This window comes from Procambarus clarkii, chromosome 92 (assembly GCF_040958095.1).
Source record: "Procambarus clarkii isolate CNS0578487 chromosome 92, FALCON_Pclarkii_2.0, whole genome shotgun sequence".
Classification (NCBI taxonomy): Eukaryota; Metazoa; Arthropoda; class Malacostraca; order Decapoda; family Cambaridae; genus Procambarus; species Procambarus clarkii.
In genome coordinates this window covers 15,971,997-15,998,631 of record NC_091241.1, presented here as the reverse complement: position 1 = coordinate 15,998,631, position 26,635 = coordinate 15,971,997, and the positions used below count along the sequence as shown (strand labels likewise).

At 45.9% G+C, this 26,635-nt stretch overlaps 1 protein-coding gene across 3 annotated transcripts in view; it reads left to right on the top strand.

Moving 5' to 3' along the window:
- Positions 1 to 26,635, top strand: part of LOC123774997 (bromodomain-containing protein 8) — a 341,469-nt gene that overhangs the window by 216,895 nt on the left and 97,939 nt on the right. For 2 of the 3 annotated variants that reach the window (XM_045769702.2, XM_045769701.2), the window contains exons 9-11: positions 18,442 to 18,551; positions 22,558 to 22,696; positions 24,860 to 24,952. In XM_045769702.2, coding sequence (XP_045625658.1) covers positions 18,442 to 18,551; positions 22,558 to 22,696; positions 24,860 to 24,952 — 342 coding nt within the window. The remainder of the gene's footprint in view (positions 1 to 18,441; positions 18,552 to 22,557; positions 22,697 to 24,859; positions 24,953 to 26,635) is intronic. The other variant, XM_045769703.2, reaches the window with a different exon arrangement.

The following is a 26,635-nucleotide window of genomic DNA, read 5'->3' as shown; positions in this document are numbered from 1 at the left end:
ATTATAAATATTAAATATATAAATATATACATATAATTTTATAAAGAGTTAAAAGGACTGACATCAACAAGTGATCCATACAGTGAAGCACAAATACAATACTATACATCAGACAATGGAGAGGTGTGGTGTCGGGGTTTCGAGTAAGTAACCGTACTTAGTATCCTGGCAAGGTCGCCAATGTCGCGGCTTCTCTAAATCTCACCAGTCACCACCAAGTACTAGTAGGGGTAAATTCCAGGTACTCAGGTCTTCACTCCATCCTCAAGGTGCCACTGTTCACCTGGAGAGTCTCCCAGTCTACCTCCGGCCGGCCTTATAGCCTGAAGGCGAGTGGGAACACGACCTACTCTCTTGATCGTGTGCCCGCCCCGACAAAGGACTCGACTGCTAACTGAAAGGTCGCCAACTGGTGTTCTCCGTGTCCAGTAACACGTCAGTGGTATTGTGGAATTGTGGTAGTAGTGGCAGAGAGCACACTAATTAACTCTAGTAACAGGCAGGTTTATATCTCAATCACTCTCTCTTTATATGGACCCAATAATCTCTAGCAACAAGTAATGGAGGGATAATACAAACACAAAGGTGGTTTTGTATTTTACTTGAAATATTAAAGTACTGTATTATCGCTTTGGATCAACAACAAGGCAACGAAGTACATGACAGCAAATCACTCCCTCTTCATAAATCTGGAACACTACACTATGGCAACACTCCCCCTCCGCCGTACATTCCCAGCTGTCACGCCCCCTCACTGTATACTCTCTCTGTACTTATTGTCCCGGTGTTAAGCGCCTATTTCTTCAAATTCACAGTAAACACAATACTGGCAATCAACACAGTAAATTACTACAATGGTAGTAAACACAGTAACTCGCTGTACTGTCCATAAACACAGTAGACCGCTATAATGTCAATAAACACAATAACTCACTGTACTGGCATTAAACACAGTAGATCACTATACTGCAATAAACACAGTAGCTCACTATAATGGTAATAAACGCAATAAATTACTTCAATGGCAATAAACACAGTAGCTCACTATAATGGTAATAAACGCAATAAATTACTTCAATGGCAATAAACACAGTAAATCACTGCACACATGAATATACCATTCAATACTCCAGCATATATATATAGATCATTTCATCACTATTAGTAATAATGAGTCAATACTGGGCACACAGCCTAACACCAATAAATGGTACATTTATATATATATATATATATATATATATATATATATATATATATATATATATATATATATATATATATATATATATATATATATATGCGAACAAGCCTGAATGGTCCCCAGGACAATATGCAACTGAAAACTCACACCCCAGAAGTGACTCGAACCCATACTCCCAGAAGCAACGCAACTGGTATGTACAAGACGCCTTAATCCACTTGACCATCACGACCGGACATAATGAGGTGATAGCCGAGGCTATTTGAACCACCCCACCGCCGGCACTCGGATAGTAATCTTGGGCATAGCATTTTACCAAATCACTTCATTCTTTGGGGCACACGTGAGGAACACAAATGCGAACAAGCCTGAATGGTCCCCAGGACAATATGCAACTGAAAACTCGCACCCCAGAAGTGACTCGAACCCATACTCCCAGAAGCAACGCAACTGGTATGTACAAGACGCCTTTATCCACTTGACCATCACGACCGGACATAATGAGGTGATAGCCGAGGCTATTTGAACCACCCCACCGCCGGCACTCGGATAGTAATCTTGGGCATAGCATTTTACCAAATCACTTCATTCTTTGGGGCACACGTGAGGAACACAAATGCGAACAAGCCTGAATGGTCCCCAGGACAATATGCAACTGAAAACTCACACCCCAGAAGTGACTCGAACCCATACTCCCAGAAGCAACGCAACTGGTATGTACAAGACGCCTTAATCCACTTGACCATCACGACCGGACATAATGAGGTGATAGCCGAGGCTATTTGAACCACCCCACCGCCGGCACTCGGATAGTAATCTTGGGCATAGCATTTTACCAAATCACTTCATTCTTTGGGGCACACGTGAGGAACACAAATGCGAACAAGCCTGAATGGTCCCCAGGACAATATGCAACTGAAAACTCACACCCCAGAAGTGACTCGAACCCATACTCCCAGAAGCAACGCAACTGGTATGTACAAGACGCCTTAATCCACTTGACCATCACGACCGGACATAATGAGGTGATAGCCGAGGCTATTTGAACCACCCCACCGCCGGCACTCGGATAGTAATCTTGGGCATAGCATTTTACCAAATCACTTCATTCTTTGGGGCACACGTGAGGAACACAAATGCGAACAAGCCTGAATGGTCCCCAGGACAATATGCAACTGAAAACTCACACCCCATAAGTGACTCGAACCCATACTCCCAGAAGCAACGCAACTGGTATGTACAAGACGCCTTAATCCACTTGACCATCACGACCGGACATAATGAGGTGATAGCCGAGGCTATTTGAACCACCCCACCGCCGGCACTCGGATAGTAATCTTGGGCATAGCATTTTACCAAATCACTTCATTCTTTGGGGCACACGTGAGGAACACAAATGCGAACAAGCCTGAATGGTCCCCAGGACAATATGCAACTGAAAACTCACACCCCAGAAGTGACTCGAACCCATACTCCCAGAAGCAACGCAACTGGTATGTACAAGACGCCTTAATCCACTTGACCATCACGACCGGACATAATGAGGTGATAGCCGAGGCTATTTGAACCACCCCACCGCCGGCACTCGGATAGTAATCTTGGGCATAGCATTTTACCAAATCACTTCATTCTTTGGGGCACACGTGAGGAACACAAATGCGAACAAGCCTGAATGGTCTCCAGGACAATATGCAACTGAAAACTCACACCCCAGAAGTGACTCGAACCCATACTCCCAGAAGCAACGCAACTGGTATGTACAAGACGCCTTAATCCACTTGACCATCACGACCGGACATAATGAGGTGATAGCCGAGGCTATTTGAACCACCCCACCGCCGGCACTCGGATAGTAATCTTGGGCATAGCATTTTACCAAATCACTTCATTCTTTGGGGCACACGTGAGGAACACAAATGCGAACAAGCCTGAATGGTCCCCAGGACAATATGCAACTGAAAACTCACACCCCAGAAGTGACTCGAACCCATACTCCCAGAAGCAACGCAACTGGTATGTACAAGACGCCTTAATCCACTTGACCATCACGACCGGACATAATGAGGTGATAGCCGAGGCTATTTGAACCACCCCACCGCCGGCACTCGGATAGTAATCTTGGGCATAGCATTTTACCAAATCACTTCATTCTTTGGGGCACACGTGAGGAACACAAATGCGAACAAGCCTGAATGGTCCCCAGGACAATATGCAACTGAAAACTCACACCCCAGAAGTGACTCGAACCCATACTCCCAGAAGCAACGCAACTGGTATGTACAAGACGCCTTAATCCACTTGACCATCACGACCGGACATAATGAGGTGATAGCCGAGGCTATTTGAACCACCCCACCGCCGGCACTCGGATAGTAATCTTGGGCATAGCATTTTACCAAATCACTTCATTCTTTGGGGCACACGTGAGGAACACAAATGCGAACAAGCCTGAATGGTCCCCAGGACAATATGCAACTGAAAACTCACACCCCAGAAGTGACTCGAACCCATACTCCCAGAAGCAACGCAACTGGTATGTACAAGACGCCTTAATCCACTTGACCATCACGACCGGACATAATGAGGTGATAGCCGAGGCTATTTGAATCACCCCACCGCCGGCACTCGGATAGTAATCTTGGGCATAGCATTTTACCAAATCACTTCATTCTTTGGGGCACACGTGAGGAACACAAATGCGAACAAGCCTGAATGGTCCCCAGGACAATATGCAACTGAAAACTCACACCCCAGAAGTGACTCGAACCCATACTCCCAGAAGCAACGCAACTGGTATGTACAAGACGCCTTAATCCACTTGACCATCACGACCGGACATAATGAGGTGATAGCCGAGGCTATTTGAACCACCCCACCGCCGGCACTCGGATAGTAATCTTGGGCATAGCATTTTACCAAATCACTTCATTCTTTGGGGCACACGTGAGGAACACAAATGCGAACAAGCCTGAATGGTCCCCAGGACAATATGCAACTGAAAACTCACACCCCAGAAGTGACTCGAACCCATACTCCCAGAAGCAACGCAACTGGTATGTACAAGACGCCTTAATCCACTTGACCATCACGACCAGACATAATGAGGTGATAGCCGAGGCTATTTGAACCACCCCACCGCCGGCACTCGGATAGTAATCTTGGGCATAGCATTTTACCAAATCACTTCATTCTTTGGGGCACACGTGAGGAACACAAATGCGAACAAGCCTGAATGGTCCCCAGGACAATATGCAACTGAAAACTCACACCCCAGAAGTGACTCGAACCCATACTCCCAGAAGCAACGCAAGTGGTATGTACAAGACGCCTTAATCCACTTGACCATCACGACCGGACATAATGAGGTGATAGCCGAGGCTATTTGAACCACCCCACCGCCGGCACTCGGATAGTAATCTTGGGCATAGCATTTTACCAAATCACTTCATTCTTTGGGGCACACGTGAGGAACACAAATGCGAACAAGCCTGAATGGTCCCCAGGACAATATGCAACTGAAAACTCACACCCCAGAAGTGACTCGAACCCATACTCCCAGAAGCAACTGCAACTGGTATGTACAAGACGCCTTAATCCACTTGACCATCACGACCGGACATAATGAGGTGATAGCCGAGGCTATTTGAACCACCCCACCGCCGGCACTCGGATAGTAATCTTGGGCATAGCATTTTACCAAATCACTTCATTCTTTGGGGCACACGTGAGGAACACAAATGCGAACAAGCCTGAATGGTCTCCAGGACAATATGCAACTGAAAACTCACACCCCAGAAGTGACTCGAACCCATACTCCCAGAAGCAACGCAACTGGTATGTACAAGACGCCTTAATCCACTTGACCATCACGACCGGACATAATGAGGTGATAGCCGAGGCTATTTGAACCACCCCACCGCCGGCACTCGGATAGTAATCTTGGGCATAGCATTTTACCAAATCACTTCATTCTTTGGGGCACACGTGAGGAACACAAATGCGAACAAGCCTGAATGGTCCCCAGGACAATATGCAACTGAAAACTCACACCCCAGAAGTGACTCGAACCCATACTCCTAGAAGCAACGCAACTGGTATGTACAAGACGCCTTAATCCACTTGACCATCACGACCGGACATAATGAGGTGATAGCCGAGGCTATTTGAACCACCCCACCGCCGGCACTCGGATAGTAATCTTGGGCATAGCATTTTACCAAATCACTTCATTCTTTGGGGCACACGTGAGGAACACAAATGCGAACAAGCCTGAATGGTCCCCAGGACAATATGCAACTGAAAACTCACACCCCAGAAGTGACTCGAACCCATTCTCCCAGAAGCAACGCAACTGGTATGTACAAGACGCCTTAATCCACTTGACCATCACGACCGGACATAATGAGGTGATAGCCGAGGCTATTTGAACCACCCCACCGCCGGCACTCGGATAGTAATCTTGGGCATAGCATTTTACCAAATCACTTCATTCTTTGGGGCACACGTGAGGAACACAAATGCGAACAAGCCTGAATGGTCCCCAGGACAATATGCAACTGAAAACTCACACCCCAGAAGTGACTCGAACCCATACTCCCAGAAGCAACGCAACTGGTATGTACAAGACGCCTTAATCCACTTGACCATCACGACCGGACATAATGAGGTGATAGCCGAGGCTATTTGAACCACCCCACCGCCGGCACTCGGATAGTAATCTTGGGCATAGCATTTTACCAAATCACTTCATTCTTTGGGGCACACGTGAGGAACACAAATGCGAACAAGCCTGAATGGTCCCCAGGACAATATGCAACTGAAAACTCACACCCCAGAAGTGACTCGAACCCATACTCCCAGAAGCAACGCAACTGGTATGTACAAGACGCCTTAATCCACTTGACCATCACGACCGGACATAATGAGGTGATAGCCGAGGCTATTTGAACCACCCCACCGCCGGCACTCGGATAGTAATCTTGGGCATAGCATTTTACCAAATCACTTCATTCTTTGGGGCACACGTGAGGAACACAAATGCGAACAAGCCTGAATGGTCCCCAGGACAATATGCAACTGAAAACTCACACCCCAGAAGTGACTCGAACCCATACTCCCAGAAGCAACGCAACTGGTATGTACAAGACGCCTTAATCCACTTGACCATCACGACCGGACATAATGAGGTGATAGCCGAGGCTATTTGAACCACCCCACCGCCGGCACTCGGATAGTAATCTTGGGCATAGCATTTTACCAAATCACTTCATTCTTTGGGGCACACGTGAGGAACACAAATGCGAACAAGCCTGAATGGTCCCCAGGACAATATGCAACTGAAAACTCACACCCCAGAAGTGACTCGAACCCATACTCCCAGAAGCAACGCAACTGGTATGTACAAGACGCCTTAATCCACTTGACCATCACGACCGGACATAATGAGGTGATAGCCGAGGCTATTTGAACCACCCCACCGCCGGCACTCGGATAGTAATCTTGGGCATAGCATTTTACCAAATCACTTCATTCTTTGGGGCACACGTAAGGAACACAAATGCGAACAAGCCTGAATGGTCCCCAGGACAATATGCAACTGAAAACTCACACCCCAGAAGTGACTCGAACCCATACTCCCAGAAGCAACGCAACTGGTATGTACAAGACGCCTTAATCCACTTGACCATCACGACCGGACATAATGAGGTGATAGCCGAGGCTATTTGAACCACCCCACCGCCGGCACTCGGATAGTAATCTTGGGCATAGCATTTTACCAAATCACTTCATTCTTTGGGGCACACGTGAGGAACACAAATGCGAACAAGCCTGAATGGTCCCCAGGACAATATGCAACTGAAAACTCACACTCCAGAAGTGACTCGAACCCATACTCCCAGAAGCAACGCAACTGGTATGTACAAGACGCCTTAATCCACTTGACCATCACGACCGGACATAATGAGGTGATAGCCGAGGCTATTTGAACCACCCCACCGCCGGCACTCGGATAGTAATCTTGGGCATAGCATTTTACCAAATCACTTCATTCTTTGGGGCACACGTGAGGAACACAAATGCGAACAAGCCTGAATGGTCCCCAGGACAATATGCAACTGAAAACTCACACCCCAGAAGTGACTCGAACCCATACTCCCAGAAGCAACGCAACTGGTATGTACAAGACGCCTTAATCCACTTGACCATCACGACCGGACATAATGAGGTGATAGCCGAGGCTATTTGAACCACCCCACCGCCGGCACTCGGATAGTAATCTTGGGCATAGCATTTTACCAAATCACTTCATTCTTTGGGGCACACGTGAGGAACACAAATGCGAACAAGCCTGAATGGTCCCCAGGACAATATGCAACTGAAAACTCACACCCCAGAAGTGACTCGAACCCATACTCCCAGAAGCAACGCAACTGGTATGTACAAGACGCCTTAATCCACTTGACCATCACGACCGGACATAATGAGGTGATAGCCGAGGCTATTTGAACCACCCCACCGCCGGCACTCGGATAGTAATCTTGGGCATAGCATTTTACCAAATCACTTCATTCTTTGGGGCACACGTGAGGAACACAAATGCGAACAAGCCTGAATGGTCCCCAGGACAATATGCAACTGAAAACTCACACCCCAGAAGTGACTCGAACCCATACTCCCAGAAGCAACGCAACTGGTATGTACAAGACGCCTTAATCCACTTGACCATCACGACCGGACATAATGAGGTGATAGCCGAGGCTATTTGAACCACCCCACCGCCGGCACTCGGATAGTAATCTTGGGCATAGCATTTTACCAAATCACTTCATTCTTTGGGGCACACGTGAGGAACACAAATGCGAACAAGCCTGAATGGTCCCCAGGACAATATGCAACTGAAAACTCACTTCTGGGCACCTCACGTGTGCCCCAAAGAATGAAGTGATTTGGTAAAATGCTATGCCCAAGATTACTATCCGAGTGCCGGCGGTGGGGTGGTTCAAATAGCCTCGGCTATCACCTCATTATGTCCGGTCGTGATGGTCAAGTGGATTAAGGCGTCTTGTACATACCAGTTGCGTTGCTTCTGGGAGTATGGGTTCGAGTCACTTCTGGGGTGTGAGTTTTCAGTTGCATATTGTCCTGGGGACCATTCAGGCTTGTTCGCATTTGTGTTCCTCACGTGTGCCCCAAAGAATGAAGTGATTTGGTAAAATGCTATGCCCAAGATTACTATCCGAGTGCCGGCGGTGGGGTGGTTCAAATAGCCTCGGCTATCACCTCATTATGTCCGGTCGTGATGGTCAAGTGGATTAAGGCGTCTTGTACATACCAGTTGCGTTGCTTCTGGGAGTATGGGTTCGAGTCACTTCTGGGGTGTGAGTTTTCAGTTGCATATTGTCCTGGGGACCATTCAGGCTTGTTCGCATTTGTGTTCCTCACGTGTGCCCCAAAGAATGAAGTGATTTGGTAAAATGCTATGCCCAAGATTACTATCCGAGTGCCGGCGGTGGGGTGGTTCAAATAGCCTCGGCTATCACCTCATTATGTCCGGTCGTGATGGTCAAGTGGATTAAGGCGTCTTGTACATACCAGTTGCGTTGCTTCTGGGAGTATGGGTTCGAGTCACTTCTGGGGTGTGAGTTTTCAGTTGCATATTGTCCTGGGGACCATTCAGGCTTGTTCGCATTTGTGTTCCTCACGTGTGCCCCAAAGAATGAAGTGATTTGGTAAAATGCTATGCCCAAGATTACTATCCGAGTGCCGGCGGTGGGGTGGTTCAAATAGCCTCGGCTATCACCTCATTATGTCCGGTCGTGATGGTCAAGTGGATTAAGGCGTCTTGTACATACCAGTTGCGTTGCTTCTGGGAGTATGGGTTCGAGTCACTTCTGGGGTGTGAGTTTTCAGTTGCATATTGTCCTGGGGACCATTCAGGCTTGTTCGCATTTGTGTTCCTCACGTGTGCCCCAAAGAATGAAGTGATTTGGTAAAATGCTATGCCCAAGATTACTATCCGAGTGCCGGCGGTGGGGTGATTCAAATAGCCTCGGCTATCACCTCATTATGTCCGGTCGTGATGGTCAAGTGGATTAAGGCGTCTTGTACATACCAGTTGCGTTGCTTCTGGGAGTATGGGTTCGAGTCACTTCTGGGGTGTGAGTTTTCAGTTGCATATTGTCCTGGGGACCATTCAGGCTTGTTCGCATTTGTCTATATCGAGTATATATAGTATATCGAGCGTCCATTATTCCGCCCCCCAGTTAACTAACGAGGCCGGGGGAAACAGCTCTCTCTAGTCCGTTATCCCGTCCCCAGTTAGCTAACTATTCTAGAGCACCTCCAGAGTTCCTAAGGCAACCTCTTTCGTTCAACACCTTGTAACCTAGGTATTTGACTACCTAGGTGCTAAGACTACAAGGCGCTGTAACTGGATCAGCTACCCGAAACTCTAGAGAGAACTCTAGAATACAGAATCATTGCCACAAACGTATAAGAGGAAACGAACGGAAAGAAAGGAATAGTGAAGTAATTAGTGAGGGTTTGGGGTGAGAGGTAGGGAGGTGGGAGGAGCGAGGAGGGTCATTAGTTGAAAGTGAGAGTTTGGAGAGGGGTGGAGGGAGAGGAGTAGATAGGTAGAAGTAGAAGAGTAGATAGTAGAAGTAGAAGAGTAGATAGTAGAAGACGAAATGCTGCCACCATCCATTCATGATCATTACATACAAGACAAGGAATGGAACTTGTCTGTATCACAAAATTCTCAAAAGATGTTATCATGAGTTCATTATTAGTATGTTCCCTCTGTACCATGTATCAACTCCAAACATAGGGGACACAGTTAAAGGCCATTTAAATAATAACTTCAATTATATTTCACATACTAAGTATCAAAAATTTAAGCAATGTTCTAGATATATATATGTAAAGTGAGTCATCCTCCAAGAATCTGAGAACACTACAACTGACTGCCCCTGATCATCACACAACACTTGTAAAACACGACCAAGTCACCTTACTGCTCAACTCACCAAGTGTCTCTGCCTATAGCTGGATAGAGGGGGGGGGGTCTGTAGCTTGACAGAGACTGTCTCGCCCTGCTGGCCGACAGCCTCCCTGCTAGGGACGTCTTCTCTGCTCTGCTGGCTCGCCTGCTGTTCTTCTCTTAATGCTAATGCTCTCGAATCGATAGTTCTCCGAGTATTTATTGGGGAACCTAGTAGCTAACTGTGCCCACAAGTAGATAGCCTCCGGCTTTCTACCAAGCCACTCCTTAAACGTCAGCAAGTTTGAAGGCTACCAGGCTCCAATTATACGATTAGTAGAAGTAAGGTGAAATTCGCATGATCTGACCTCAGGTCACTTGGGGTCATTAACGCTTTGAGGTGTGAGATCTCAGGCCGACAACCTGGCGCCTTTCCAGACCCCTGTCTGTGACTCATGTACTATATATATTTTAAATAAACTAAACCAAACACCTTACAGTGTTACAATGGAACCACTACAGGATTACAGAGGGGAAGGGAGATACCCAAAAGACTGGAATACAAATTATCAACAAGCACACAGGTACTACACCACACAACACCCGTCCTACTACCGAAACTGGATGAATCGCTTCCAAAACAACACACCCTGGACCTGGGTAGAGTGAGGGGAGAACTACCAAAGCCCTCCAGAAGTGACACGCAATGTGGGAAATCATTCATATTTGCAGGCATACAAGGCTTGAAACCAAAATCAAGAAATAAAGTTAAGTTCATAAATGGCCTCCTAATAGAATCGAACTCAATATTTGGTGCATTTACAGAAACTCACACAAAAGACCACATGGATAGTAAAATCTGGATTCTGAATTATAATCTATATAGATGTGACAGAGTAATTAGGTCAAGTGGAGGAGTAGGTCTGTATATTAAAGAGGAGCTGGCATGCACAGAGCTCCTGAACTCGTCTAATAAGGTGGTAGAGGTACTTGGAATCAAAGTAGAAAATATGAATCTACTTATTATTTTAATATACAAACCTCCAGATGCACAGTTGAGGAATTCACTGAACAGATCCACAAAATAGAGAATATCCTTGATAACCTAGCAAACCCAGTACCAGACATCATCTTCCTTGGAGACTTCAATCTACGCAGTTTAAAATGGAGAATAGTAAACAATAACATTATAGCAGGAAGTCAACCTGGAAATAACTAACCACAGGTCAGAGAACTACTGAGATTCTGTGACACATTCTCGCTCAGTCAGCAGGTTACAGAACCAAATAGGACCGAAAACACGCTGGACCTGATATTCACGAACAATGAGGAGCTAATCAGAGACATTACTGTCTCAGACACTACGTACTCAGACTACAAGCTCATTGAAGTGCAAACTAACATTAATAACGGTAGTAGGCCCAAGAGAAACAACAAGCGAGAAGGGCTATTCAATAAATTCAATTTTAATAATAAAAGGATAGACTGGGAGAAAATAAACAGGGAACTTACAAACATTCATTGGGAAAATGTTCTAAGAAATAAAAATCCTACACAAGGAATAGAAAAACTGACTTCTGAAGCATATGAAGTCTGTCTGAAACATGTTCCTTTGAGGAAAGCCAGAAAGAGGTCCAATGTAGAAAGAGAACGCAGACGACATTACAAAAGGAGGAAGAAATTAACGGAAATGCTTAAGCAGACACGATTCTCCATACAACGAAGAAATAATTTAAACAGGGAGATTGAAGAAATCGAACAGAGACTGAAGCATTCCTATCAGACTGAAGAAAGGCAACTAGAACAGAAAGCAATTCAAGAAATAAAGAAAAACCCAAAATATTTCTTCACATATGCTAAATCAAAAGCGAACACCACTGCCAGTATTGGACCTATTCGTATTAGTGAAGGTTCATACACTGAGGATGACAAAGAAATTAGTGAAATCCTAAAAAAGCAGTATGAGGACATGTTTAGCACTCCGATACTCAGCATCAAAGTGGAAGATTCGAACAATTTCTTTATGAATGATACTCAAACACCTGTTAATATAACTGATATCAACACGAGCGTGGCAGATTTTGAAAGAGAAATTGACGATATGCCCATGCACTCAGCCCCGGGTCCAGACTCATGGAATTAAATATTTATAAAGAAATGCAAAGTGCCAGTATCACAGGCACTCAGTATAGTGTGGAGGGAGAGCTTGGACACGGGAGATACTAGATGCGCTTAAAGCAGCAGACATTGCCCCTCTACACAAGGGTGGTAGCAAAGCATTGGCAAAGAATTATAGACCAGTTGCACTAACGATCCACATAATAAAAGTATTTGAGAGAGTGATCAGGAGTCAGGTCACTAGATTCATGGAAACCAATGACCTCCACAATCCAGGCCAACATGGATTTAGAGCAGGAAGATCATGCCTCTCACAGCTACTTGACCACTATGACAAAATCACTGAGGCATTAGAGGAAAAACATAATGCAGATGTCGTATTCACAGATTTTGCAAAGGCATTCGACAAATGTGACCATGGAGTGATTGCACACAAAATGAGGTCAATGGGTGTAACTGGTAAAGTAGGACACTGGATACTCAATTTCCTGTCGAACAGAACACAAAGAGTAACAGTCAATCAAGTAAAATCGAGTCCAAGCGCAGTTAAAAGCTCTGTACCTCAAGGTACAGTCCTTGCACCACTCCTGTTCCTTATTCTCATATCAGACATAGACAAAAACACAAGTCAAAACTTCGTGTTATCCTTTGCAGATGATATAAAAATCAGCATGAAAATTACCTCTGCTGAAGACATTGATAAACTACAAACAGATATTAACAAAGTTTTCGATTGGGCATCAGAAAATAACATGATGTTTAACGGTGATAAATTCCAGGTACTCAGATACGGCAAAAATGAGGATCTTAACCCTTACACTGCTCAGGGGTCCTTGGGACATTTACACCCCTGTGCGCAAGAAAAAAAAAAATTCAAAAATTTTTTTTCGTCTTCTAAACATGTTAATTTGTGTCCCCTGAGCACGGAAAAAATAAAAAAAAAATCGTAGGTGACATTTTTTGGGCGCAATTGACCGAGGAAGTCTGGCAAAAAGTGGGCATTGACAGAGCGGTCGTCAGACCCGGTCAGCGTCACCCGCGTTGACAGATGGGAGTTGCCACAAAGATATTATTACCAAATTGTTTCAATGTCTCCGATTGATTTTTTCTTAGTTTTTTTGCAGTAATATTATTCAATAGTGTGTATTGTAATATATTTATATAATAAAAGTGGTTAATAATTGCTATACTCAAAAGTATGATGTGCATATTAGTGATTCAATTATTATGTTTATAAAACTATAAACAAATAGTTTTGCTGCTATTACACTCTATACACAGGTTATATATAAGTATTGGCATGTTTTGGTCACCATAACGAACCACTAAGTTGGTATTGAGAGTCGAAAAGCAACGAGGAGTTACCGCCACACACCAGCCAGCCACTTGCTGCCACTCCCTCAACACACGCACTAAACTTTCTCCCCCAACAATACCAGTTGTGGTGTTATTACACTATATACAGACGTTATATATAAGTATGTATATATTTTGTTTACCACAACTGTACAGCTAAGCTGATATAGTTAGTTCAGGCACTAAGAGTCGTCGCTATACACAGATGGCGGCTGGCGGCTCCCTCACTCATTCAAGGTCACACGCACTAAACTTTCTCCCCCAACAATACCATTTGCAGTGTTATTACCCTATATACACATATTATATATAAATATCTACATGTTTTATGCACCGTAACTGTACACCTAAGCTTGTAGTGCGCCCAAAGAGCATAGTGGGCACCCTCTAAACAGCTAGACAAATCGTGCAGACGACGTCACCTCCGTCACCCATATGGCTCCTCCCAGCATAATCCTTTTGCTGTTATTACACTAATACACACATTATATATAAGTATCTACATTTGTGTTCACCATAGAGAACCACTGACCTGGTATGGTGAATGCAAACAATAACAGGTGGCCACACAGTCAGTAAACGATGCTGTCTCCCTCCATCTCTCAGCATCACTCCTCCTACAGCGCTAATTATTACAACAATCGTGCTATTATCACAACCCTGGTTATTTATATCACAGTCATTGGTCATCTGTAATATTGTCATCGCTAAATAATAACAATTATATATTTATTTTGACATTTTTCGGCGATGCTGTGGTCACAAGCTGAACATCAATGCTGTTCGCTCATGCTGCGTGCGCCGGCCTTGGTTGCTCCAAAGTACTGTGCCTCTCACACCTGAGAATATTGCTCACGATTTTTTTTTTAAATGGCATCTGTTTACAAGAGCCCTGAGGAAGCTACTGTGAACCCCGTGTAGCCGCGGGCCATTTGAATCAGGCCTGGCACCCTATGGCGTATATATACGCCATGCGCACCATGGGACATGTTACTCAGGGCGTATATATATACGCCATGCGCAGTTTAAGGGTTAAACATAATACAGGGTACAAAACACAATCGAATTTGCCCACAGTAGGAAAACAGTATGTCAAGGATTTGGGAATAATGATGTCCGACGATCTAACGTTTAGGGAGCATAACCAAGCAAGTATTGCGTCAGCCAGAAAAATGATAGGATGGATTACAAGAACCTTCAAGTCCAGAGATCCCATCACAGTGGTTGTACTCTTCAAATCACTTGTGTTGTCCCATCTTGAGTACTGCTCAGTACTCACTTCCCCCTTCAGAGCAGGAGAGATTGCTGAAATTGAGGGAATACAGAGAACATATACGGCACGCATAGACGAGATAAAGCACCTAAATTATTGGGATCGTCTCAAAGCTCTCCAAATGTACTCACTAGAAAGGAGACGAGAGAGATACTAAATAATATACACATGGAAAATACTGGAGGGACAGGTCCCAAATCTGCACAGTAAAATAACAACGTACTGGAGTGAACGACATGGAAGAAAATGCAGAATAGAACCTGTGAAGAGCAGAGGTGCCATGGGCACAATCAGAGAACACTGTTTGAACATCAGAGGTCCATGGTTGTTCAACGTCCTACCAGCGAGCATCAAAAATATTACAGGAACAACCGTGGACATCTTCAAGAGGAAACTAGATTGTTTCCTTCAAGGAGTGCCGGACCAACCAGGCTGTGGTAGGTATGTGGGCCTGCGGGCCGCTCCAAGCAACAGCCTAGTGGACCAAACTCTCACAAGTCAAGTCTGGCCTCAGGCCGGGCTTGGGGAGTAGAAAAACTCCCAGAACCCCATCACCCAGGTATCAACCATCCTCAGTATTTTCACGGATGCCCCGGTTTTTTCTTGTGAGGCTGGGGCATTGTGGAGACGGCTTGGCCCCGGGGCCTGCCATGTGGGTTCCCGGGGCTGGGGAGGGGCTGACTTGGGGGGTCTAGGGCCAACACGCAATCCCCAACATGCATCCCCAGGCAGTTTTGTGCCTGGGGATGCATGTTGGGGATTGATTGTGGCGTTTTACGTGGTCTTCTCTGTGGTCCCTCATTCCTTTCCCGTCTTGGCTTTGCTTGGCCGTGAGTGCTTGGCTTGGCCCTTCCATGTACGTTGATTTCTCTGTCCTCGCCTAGTTGTCCGCCTCTGGCTGCGCTTCCTTTGGTTGAACATGGCTTTTTTGTCCTGCCTCTTCCCTGTCGCTTCCCTGACATCTACTGGGCTGTTATGTCTGCACTTGCAGCTGTGTGTGGGGTCAGCCTCCACCACTTCCCTTACTCATGCATTCCATTTGTTTACTACTCTGCCACTGAAATGTTTCTTTCTTGCATTTTTTTGGCTCCTTTGGGCGCTCCTTCCGCCTGTGTCGCATGGTAATTACCTAAGTGTAATTACCTAAGTGTAGTTACAGGATGAGAGCTACGCTCGTGGTGTCCCATCTTCCCAGCACTCTTTGTCACATGGTGCGTGTGCACTTGTGTTCGTTAGTCTGTCTTCGTTGCTCGTACCCCTCGGTTTGGGTACTAGTCTGATGGCAAACCTTTGCACCTTCTTCAGTTTGGTTTGTTGGGACAGGGCCTGCGACTGTGTTGTTGGCATGACTTGTTGGGACATGGTCTGCAGCTTTGTGGGTTGGTCGTGTCCCCTTTCGTTCCCGATTTGCTGCATGCCTTCTTTGTTCCTCATCTTCCTGCTTCACTCTTGTCCCTGGCCGCTGGTGCTGGGGCTGTTCTTATGGTCTTTTCTTGTTTTCTCCTACACACTGTTATGTGTTTTGTTTGTGCCTTTTGGCCCTCCTGTTGCCAGGTCTGGGTTCCTGTTTTCCTGGCTTGCCCTGCCTGTTAGCATTTTCAGGGTCTCGCGGTGTCCCTTCTCTGGAGTCTCGCATCAGACCCGTAGTCTCCGATCTGGCGAGCTCGCTCGCGTTGGGGAGTTATCTGTTCGGCAGACGTTCCATCTCCTTCTTTGCCGGCTTGGGTTTCCGGCTCTGCTTGCTCGGTGGTCGCACGCGAGATCTTCCCACGGCTCCGACTCTTCCTAGGCTCGAATGAACCTTGATGGGGCTGGTTAGGTTCTGCCTCGAATCTTTCACCATCAGTTGGTGGTCAGGTGGCTTTGTTGTTGGTGTCCCACCTGCGTGCTTCTTCTTGGCGACAGTATGGGTTTTTTTGATGGTCCTTCCAAGGTAAGGTTCCTTCTGCCCCTTCTTAGATGGCTGCATTTGTTGGTGTCGGCTTGTCTTTTCTGGTGGAGGTTCGGGGTTGTCATCTTGCCGCATACTGTCGCCTCGTTCATGCGGTGCTGGTGGAGCCGCTTCAGCTTGCCTTCGGTCTTGGTATTACGTCTGAGCCATTTCGTCAGCTGTCTCGTACATTGTTTCACCTCCGGCCTGCTCATGCATCGCCTGAGCCGTCCTGGTCTTTGGACAGTGTGCTCTTTCTTCTTCTCCACGATTTGTTGCTGCCCCTTCGGTTCGGGTTTGTTTCTCGAAGACTCTTTTTCCTGTTGGCTTTTGTCTCTAGGGGTCGGGTTGATGAGCTTCCTGCTCTCCTCCGGCGCAAGGGTTTCTGCTCCTTCGGTCGTGGCGTTATGTTTGTTCGGTTGCAGCCGTCTCCCTCTTTTTTGGCACAGAATGAGACTGCTGCTTTCCGGAGGGGTCCTTGGTTTGTTGGTGCTTGGTTGGTCAGGCTGGGGGTGCATCGTGTTTTGTGTCCGGTTGCGACCCTCCGCTGTTATTTGTGTGCCTCGGCTTGTGTGTCCTGGATGCGCTTTGGGTTCCCCACGTATGGGGAACCTAGGTTGATCCGGTTCCCTTCTTCCCTGTTCGCGGGTGAGGGTCTCCCAAGTTGTCTGCCGTGTTATTGAGGCTAGCCAGCCTGCGTTCTATCCCCGTACCCATAATGTTCATAGATTCGCTGCTCTTGTTGCCATCTGTGTGGCATGTCCTGGCTGACATTTGGGCACAGGGATTTTTGCGGTGGTTCAGGGGCCTGGCTGCTTGATATCTCGTGGTCATTCCCGGGCCCATTCGGGCCTGTGTTGCCTTGGGTTGGCGGTTGCAGCCAGTTGTCTCGACTTTGAGTTGGGGAGTGTGGCGACTGGCTCCCGGGTACATCCTTCTTAATTTCCTCTGTGGGTAGTTAGCTCGGGGAGGCGAAGGGACTCCCCCCAGAAAGCCAGCGTTGAATGTAATGAAACGCCATTTTCTGGGTGAGACCCGGAGTCTCCCCGGCATCCCTCCCTCCCTCCGGTCGGCGGTTTTTCGCATTTTTTGACATCCAGCCTCAGAATTGATGGTAGATAGCTAGTGCGGTAGGTCTGGGGCTCCCCTTTCCCCCTCCCCGGGAGGGGGCAGCTTCGCAGACATCGGCGCTGCGACGTGTGGCGTCATGATCGTTTGCTCGTTTCTTTTAAGGGAGTTCTATTCACTTGTTCGGCTTGTGGTAGCAATTTTCACTAGAATAGGGGTTTGTTTTGGGACGCTTACCTTTCTGGGTGCCTGACACAGTCGATGGCAGACATAGAATGCTTCCAACCACACGAGTTTCTATAGGCCATTGCTCCCCTTGCCTCTCTGAGGGGGCCAGGTTCTGGCTCGTGGTCCCTGGTAGGCCCATAGAACTCATACACATGACTGATGCCAAAGTCTGATATTAGCATATCAGCCTAGTAAGCTCCGGGGTCTCACCCAGGAAATGGCGTTTCATTACATTCAACGCTGGTTTTTTGCATGTTACTAATTTGTCATACTTGTTCTAGGATCATCAACATTGTCCCTTCTTTTGGACCTGCCGCCCAGTACACCTGGGGGACCTCTTCCCAGACTTAGTGACTTACCTGGGGGGTCCACGTATGAGCGGAGAGATCCAGTAAGTCATAATCAAAGTTGCATTGTACTCTTGAATCTTCACACAACCTTTTATAGTAACACTGGCTATCTGTCACATTCCTAAATACAGAGCCACAGAGATATTACAGGAAAGAGATGGTTGGGTTGACTGCATCTATCTGGACCTAAAAAAGGCTTTCGACAGAGTTCCACATAAGAGGTTGTTCTGGAAACTGGAAAATATTGGAGGGGTGACAGGTAAGCTTCTATCATGGATGAAAAATTTTCTGACTGATAGAAAAATGAGGGCAGTAATCAGAGGCAATGTATCGGAATGGAGAAATGTCACAAGTGGAGTACCACAGGGTTCAGTTCTTGCACCAGTGATGTTTATTGTGTACATAAATGATCTACCAGTTGGTATACAGAATTATATGAACATGTTTGCTGATGATGCTAAGATAATAGGAAGGATAAGAAATTTAGATGACTGTCATGCCCTTCAAGAAGACCTGGACAAAATAAGTATATGGAGCACCACTTGGCAAATGGAATTTAATGTTAATAAATGTCATGTTATGGAATGTGGAATAGGAGAACATAGACCCCACACAACCTATATATTATGTGAGAAATCTTTAAAGAATTCTGATAAAGAAAGAGATCTAGGAGTGGTTCTAGATAGAAAACTATCACCTGAGGACCACATAAAGAATATTGTGCAAGGAGCCTATGCAATGCTTTCTAACTTCAGAATTGCATTTAAATACATGGATGGCGATATACTAAAGAAATTGTTCATGACTTTTGTTAGGCCAAAGCTAGAATATGCAGCTGTTGTGTGGTGCCCATATCTTAAGAAGCACATCAACAAACTGGAAAAGGTGCAAAGACATGCTACTAAGTGGCTCCCAGAACTGAAGGGCAAGAGCTACGAGGAGAGGTTAGAAGCATTAAATATGCCAAAACTAGAAGACAGAAGAAAAAGAGGTGATATGATCACTACGTACAAAATAGTAACAGGAATTGATAAAATCGACAGGGAAGACTTCCTGAGACCTGGAACTTCAAGAACAAGAGGTCATAGATTTAAACTAGCTAAACACAGATGCCGAAGAAATATAAGAAAATTCACCTTCGCAAATAGAGTGGTAGACGGTTGGAACAAGTTAAGTGAGAAGGTGGTGGAGGCCAAGACCGTCAGTAGTTTCAAAGCGTTATATGACAAAGAGTGCTGGGAAGACGGGACACCACGAGCGTAGCTCTCATCCTGTAACTACACTTAGGTAATTACTAAAGCTGTGAGCATAGGTTAAGGGAAGTAAATCTCTTAATATGAGGAGAGATTGTATTGAGGGCATATGATCAGTACATACAAGATCCTAAGAGGAATAGACAATGTGGTAAAATACAGCATCTCCAAAGTGGGAAAAATAGGTCAAGATGGCATAGATAGAAACTGGAGATGGAAATGAAGTGAAGTAATTTAAGAATATATGTGTACCTGTACAGGTGGTTAACATGTTGACATAACACTGAAAAGCATTCGTGTGAGTGACCTCCATCCACAACTTTAAAGTCAGATACAACAAAGAAGTTGAACTTCAGGAAAGTTCGCATCAAATATAGCCAGCACACCAAGTCTAGTAGGCAGATTATACAGAACCAGACCTCACTGTTCACTCCTTAACTGAAACTGCATCAATTGAATCTCCGGTTTGGCTTCTCACATTCTGGGTCTGATGACTACTGCACATGTCATATGTGGGTCTGATGACTACTGCACATGTCATATGTGGGTCTGATGACTGCTGCACATGTCATATGTGGGTCTGATGACTGCTGCATGTGTCACATGTGGGTCTGATGACTGCTGCACGTTGGTGGCCAGCCCAGCCTTGGTTTCAGGCGCTGCTTGCTCTGTCTGAACCCGAGGCTCTTCCCACGGCTCTACCTCTTTCAGATGATCGGGCGAGTCCATTACGTACCTTGTTCGATCTTCTCTTCAAGTGTTGGCATCTTTTTTTTCTGATGTGGGTCTGTCACCATTTGTATGGCGAGCAAGTGGCTTCCTTGATGGTGTTCTAACTGCGTGTCACTAGCTGTGCCGAGCATTAGCCCAGAAACACTAGCTGTGATTAGCATTAGCCCAGAAACACTAACTATGATTAGCAGTAGCCCAGAAACACTAGCTGTGATTAGGATTAGCCCAGAAACATTAGCTGTGATTAGCATTACCTGAGGTACCTGAGGCAGGTGATTAACATCACCTGAGGACCACATAAAGAATATTGTGCGAGGAGCCTATGCCACGCTTTCTAACATCAGAATTGCTTTTAAATACATGGATGGCGATATACTAAAGAAATTGTTCACGACTTTTGTTAGGCCAAAGCTAGAATATGCAGCGGTTGTGAGGTGCCCATATCTTAAGAAGCACATCAACAAACTGGAAAAGGTGCAAAGACATGCTACTAAGTGGCTCCCAGAACTGAAGGGCAAGAGCTACGAGGAGAGATTAGAGGCATTAAATATGCCAAAACTAGAAGACAGAAGAAAAAGATGTGATATGATCACTACATACAAAATAGTAACAGGAATTGATAAAGTCGATAGGGAAGATTTCCTGAGACCTGGAACTTTAAGAACAAGAGGTCATAGATATAAACTAGCTAAACACAGATGCCGAAGAAATATAAGAAAATTCACTTTCGCAAACAGAGTGGTAGACGGTTGGAACAAGTTAGGTGAGAAGGTGGTGGAGGCCAAGACCGTCAGTAGTTTCAAAGCGTTATATGACAAAGAGTGCTGGGAAGATGGGACACCACGAGCGTAGCTCTCATCCTGTAACTACACTTAGGTAATTACAATTACATTAGCCCAGAAACACTAACTGTGATTAACATTAGCCCAGAAACATTAGCTGTGATTAACATTAGCCCAGAAACACTAGCTGTGATTAACATTAGCCCAGAAACACTAGCTGTGATTAACATTAGTCCAGAAACACTAGCTGTGATTAGCATTAGCCCAGAAACACTAGCTGTGATTAGCATTAGCCCAGAAACACTAGCTGTGATTAGCATTAGCCCAGAAACACTAGCTGTGATTAGCATTAGCCCAGAAACATTAGCTGTGATTAGCATTAGCCCAGAAACACTAGCTGTGATTAGCATTAGCCCAGAAACACTAGCTGTGATTAGCATTAGCCCAGAAACACTAACTGTGATTAGCATCAGTCCAGAAACACTAGCTGCGATTAGCATTAGCCCAGAAACACTAACTGTGATTAGCATTAGCTTAGAAACACTAGCTGTGATTAGCATTAGCCCAGAAACACTAGCTGTGCCTAGCATTAGCCCAGAAACACTAGCTGTGATTAACATTAGTCCAGAAACACTAGCTGTGATTAGCATTAGCCCAGAAACACTAGCTGTGATTAGCATTAGCCCAGAAACACTAGCTGTGATTAGCATTAGCCCAGAAACACTAGCTGTGATTAGCATTAGCCCAGAAACATTAGCTGTGATTAGCATTAGCCCAGAAACACTAGCTGTGATTAGCATTAGCCCAGAAACACTAGCTGTGATTAGCATTAGCCCAGAAACACTAACTGTGATTAGCATCAGTCCAGAAACACTAGCTGTGATTAGCATTAGCCCAGAAACACTAACTGTGATTAGCATTAGCTTAGAAACACTAGCTGTGATTAGCATTAGCCCAGAAACACTAGCTGTGCCTAGCATTAGCCCAGAAACACTAGCTGTGCCTAGCATTAGCCCAGAAACACTAGCTGTGATTAGCATTAGCCCAGAAGGACTAGGGTCTTGTGTGATTTATTTTAGACACCGAGATGTTGGTGAATGATGTTAGGTCACAAGAGACTACATTCTGGAGATGTTCTTGCTCATATGAAAACTGAAGCCTCAAATATATTCAGTGGTCCAAAATAGAACAACTACTGCAAGTTCTGTAGTCGATAGATGTAACAAATCAAGCATGGCCTTACCTGAACCTCCTATACATAATTGTATTTGACGTTTCAGGAGAAAAGGATAAACCTCATGAAGAAATTTGAGAAAGAGGCAGAAAAGGAATCTCAAATGCAAGGGTTTCAGGAAGCAGAAGTGTCAACTGAGAAAACAGCCGTGAGTGTACCGAAGGAAACAGTAGAGAAGGATCATGGTGAGTTAGATTTCTGCTTCTGTTGCACAAGAGCACGGATGTTGCATAGAGGTATGGATGTTGCATAGAGGTACGGATGTTGCATAGAGGTATGGATGTTGCATAGAGGTATGGATGTTGCATAGAAGTATCAATGTTGTTGTCCCGGGTAATTTTCTCAGCTCCCACTGTTGCCCCTGATTATGTTCCCAGCTCCCACTGTTGCCCCTGATAATGTTCCCAGCTCCCACTGTTGCCCCTGATAATGTTCCCAGCTCCCACTGTTGCCCCTGATTATGTTCCCAGCTCCCACTGTTGCCCCTGATAATGTTCCCAGCTCCCACTGTTGCCCCTGATAATGTTCCCAGCTCCCACTGTTGCCCCTGATAATGTTCCCAGCTCCCACTGTTGCCCCTGATATGTTCCCAGCTCCCACTGTTGCCCCTGATAATGTTCCCAGCTCCCACTGTTGCCCCTGATAATGTTCCCAGCTCCCACTGATGCCCCTGATAATGTTCCCAGCTCCCACTGTTGCCCCTGATAATGTTCCCAGCTCCCACTGTTGCCCCTGATAATGTTCCCAGCTCCCACTGTTGCCCCTGATAATGTTCCCAGCTCCCACTGTTGCCCCTGATTATGTTCCCAGCTCCCACTGTTGCCCCTGATTATGTTCCCAGCTCCCACTGTTGCCCCTGATAATGTTCCCAGCTCCCACTGTTGCCCCTGATAATGTTCCCAGCTCCCACTGTTGCCCCTGATAATGGTCCCAGCTCCCACTGTTGCCTCTGATAATGTTCCCAGCTCCCACTGTTGCCCCTGATAATGTTCCCAGCTTCCACTGTTGTCCCTGATTATGTTCCCAGCTCCCACTGTTGCCTCTGATAATGTTCCCAGCTCCCACTGTTGCCTCTGATAATGTTCCCAGCTCCCACTGTTGCCCCTGATAATGGTCCTAACTCCCACTGTTGCCCCTGATAATGTTCCCAGCTCCCACTGTTGTCCCTGATAATGTTCCCAACTCCCACTGTTGCCCCTGATAATGTTCCCAGCTCCCACTGTTGCCCCTGATTATGTTCCCAACTCCCACTGTTGCCCCTGATAATGTTCCCAGCTCCCACTGTTGCCCCTGATTATGTTCCCAACTCCCACTGTTGCCCCTGATAATGTTCCCAACTCCCACTGTTGCCCCTGATAATGTTCCCAACTCCCACTGTTGCCCCTGATAATGTTCCCAGCTCCCACTGTTACCCTTGATTATGTTCCCAGCTCCCACTGTTACCCCTGATAATGTTCCCAGCTCCCACTGTTGCCCCTGATAATGGTCCCAACTCCCACTGTTGCCCCTGATAATGTTCCCAGCTCCCACTGTTGCCCCTGATAATGTTCCCAGCTCCCACTGTTGCCCCTGATAATGGTCCCAACTCCCACTGTTGCCCCTGATAATGTTCCCAGCTCCCACTGTTGTCCCTGATAATGTTCCCAACTCCCACTGTTGCCCCTGATAATGTTCCCAGCTCCGACTGTTGTCCCTGATTATGTTTCCAGCTCCCACTGTTGCCTCTGATAATGTTCCCAGCTCCCACTGTTGCCTCTGATAATGTTCCCAGCTCCCACTGTTGCCCCTGATAATGGTCCCAACTCCCACTGTTGCCCCTGATAATGTTCCCAGCTCCCACTGTTGTCCCTGATTATGTTCCCAGCTCCCACTGTTGCCTCTGATAATGTTCCCAGCTCCCACTGTTGTCCCTGATTATGTTCCCAGCTCCCACTGTTGCCTCTGATAATGTTCCCAGCTCCCACTGTTGCCCCTGATAATGTTCCCAGCTCCCACTGTTGCCCCTGATTATGTTCCCAGCTCCCACTGTTGCCTCTGATAATGTTCCCAGCTCCCACTGTTGCCCCTGATAATGTTCCCAGCTCCCACTGTTGCCCCTGATAATGTTCCCAGCTCCCACTGTTGCCTCTGATTAATGTTCCCAGCTCCCACTGTTGCCTCTGATAATGTCTCCAGGTTCAACTAAAGCTGCTTACAGTGGTGCCAGGTTGAGTTGTTTCTAATAATGCTTTCGGGTTCAATTTGTGTTGTTTGTTGTCAGTGGTTGCACAGTAGCATATGTGTTAGCAGTTAGTGTTATGGGTAATGTTTGTGTGCACAACTCTTATCACTTGTGTGTTGCTGTGCAGCTGTGATGGATGTGGAGGTGGAAGCTAAAGGAGAAGCAGGAGAGAGAGAAGTTATTAAAGAGGAGACAAAAGTGGAAGATGGAAAGAAGGAAGGTAAGGGCTGCTGTGATTTTTTGTTTCTTAACACTTTTTTAATAATTTTGTCTTAAGGGGGCGTCAGAGGTTTAGTTGAAAATTGTTCAATGTCAACCAATATTATTTTACTAGTTGTATATGAATAGTGCTGAAACTGTCCCAAGTTTCAGTACTGCAGCGTAAATAGAAAGGGAGATTGTTTGTTTTTTTTTCAATGTTTTTTTACACATTTTCAAGTCCACACTTCAGAACACACGTTTCAGATATAATTATTCTGTGACACTTTTCTGACACATTAGCATATAATAAAGGATTGGGGGCTTTAGAGTTTCCAAAACATCTTTAGTTTTCCTAATACAAATGTTCAAAGTTCCCCAATTTTTTTTGCAAATATGGCATGTTTATTGCTATTATAAAATCAATAAATGAACTTAGAGAAAAATGAAAGCCCCCCAATGTAGAGACATGCCCTCCACATATACTGTGTAAGTTTCATGTACAGGCATACCTCAGTTTAAGAGTTTAATTGGTTTCCTGGAGACGCCTCGTATTCCGAAAACTCGTATTCCGAAGCTAATTTCCCCATAAGAAATAAAGGGAAATGAATTAATCCGTTCCTCACTACCCCAAAAACCCCACATGAAACTAAATTTTTATACCTAATTCATCTAAATAAACCTACAAAACTATGTTCAAGTTATTACTTACCTTGCTGTTGAATGCTGTAGGTGTTTGGAAGATGGTGAGGAGGGGGGAGGAGGAAAGGAGTTACTGTTTGGAAGGGGAGTCCCCCTTCCATTATCACATCAGGCAGTGAGGACCTTTCTGGTGTGCTCTCCCTGGGACGTTTTATCTGAGTGCCACTAGGTCCTGGTTGAGGCTCACTGCTCGATTTCCTCACCACAAATCTGTCCAAACCCAGGCTTTCTCACAAATAATGGCCTCCGAAACACTGTCACCCCTTAACTCCTTGTCGTGTATCCAATTTAATAACTTTTCCACTTCTTCAAGTATTTGTGGTCTTTGTTTCGTCCGCTAGATAGCAGGTACGTTCGTTCCCGATGTTTCACCGGTCCTTCACCTCCGAGGTACTCTTGTGGCGGTCCCGTTGCAGGTCGCTACTGAACTGGGTTCCCACTTTTCTTCTGTTAGCTCTGGTCTTCATCTTCCCCAATTTTTCCTTCTTCGTAAACCTGTCCTTGAGTCTCGTCCTTTAGATTTCTGCACTCGTCTTCGACTTCCCTATAACGATCCCATCTCTCTCTCTGAACTTCGTTCTGCCCTGGCCCTCTGCGGTTCTACGGCGGCGGGCTCCGATGGTATTCATTATGAGATGCTTCGCCATCTCCCTCCGTGCACGTCTCAGTATTTACCGAGTCTGTATAATCAGATCTGGGAGTCATCGTCAGTCCCCGAGGACTGGCTCAATGCTGTTGTCCTCCCTGTTCGCAAACCAGGGTCTCTGGGAACATCCCATAAGCACTTTCGCCCTATTGCCCTCACAAGTTGTGTCTGCAAACTCTTTGAATGTATGGTTAACGTTCGTTTGATGTGGTTCTTAGAACACTATCACCACCTCTCCCCTTCTCAATTTGGTTTCCGCAAGTGCCGCAGCACAACAGATGTCATGGTGAACTTGGAGGTCTATATTCGTACTGCTTTTGCTGCGAAGACCTCCGTCGTTGCCGTCCTTTTTGACCT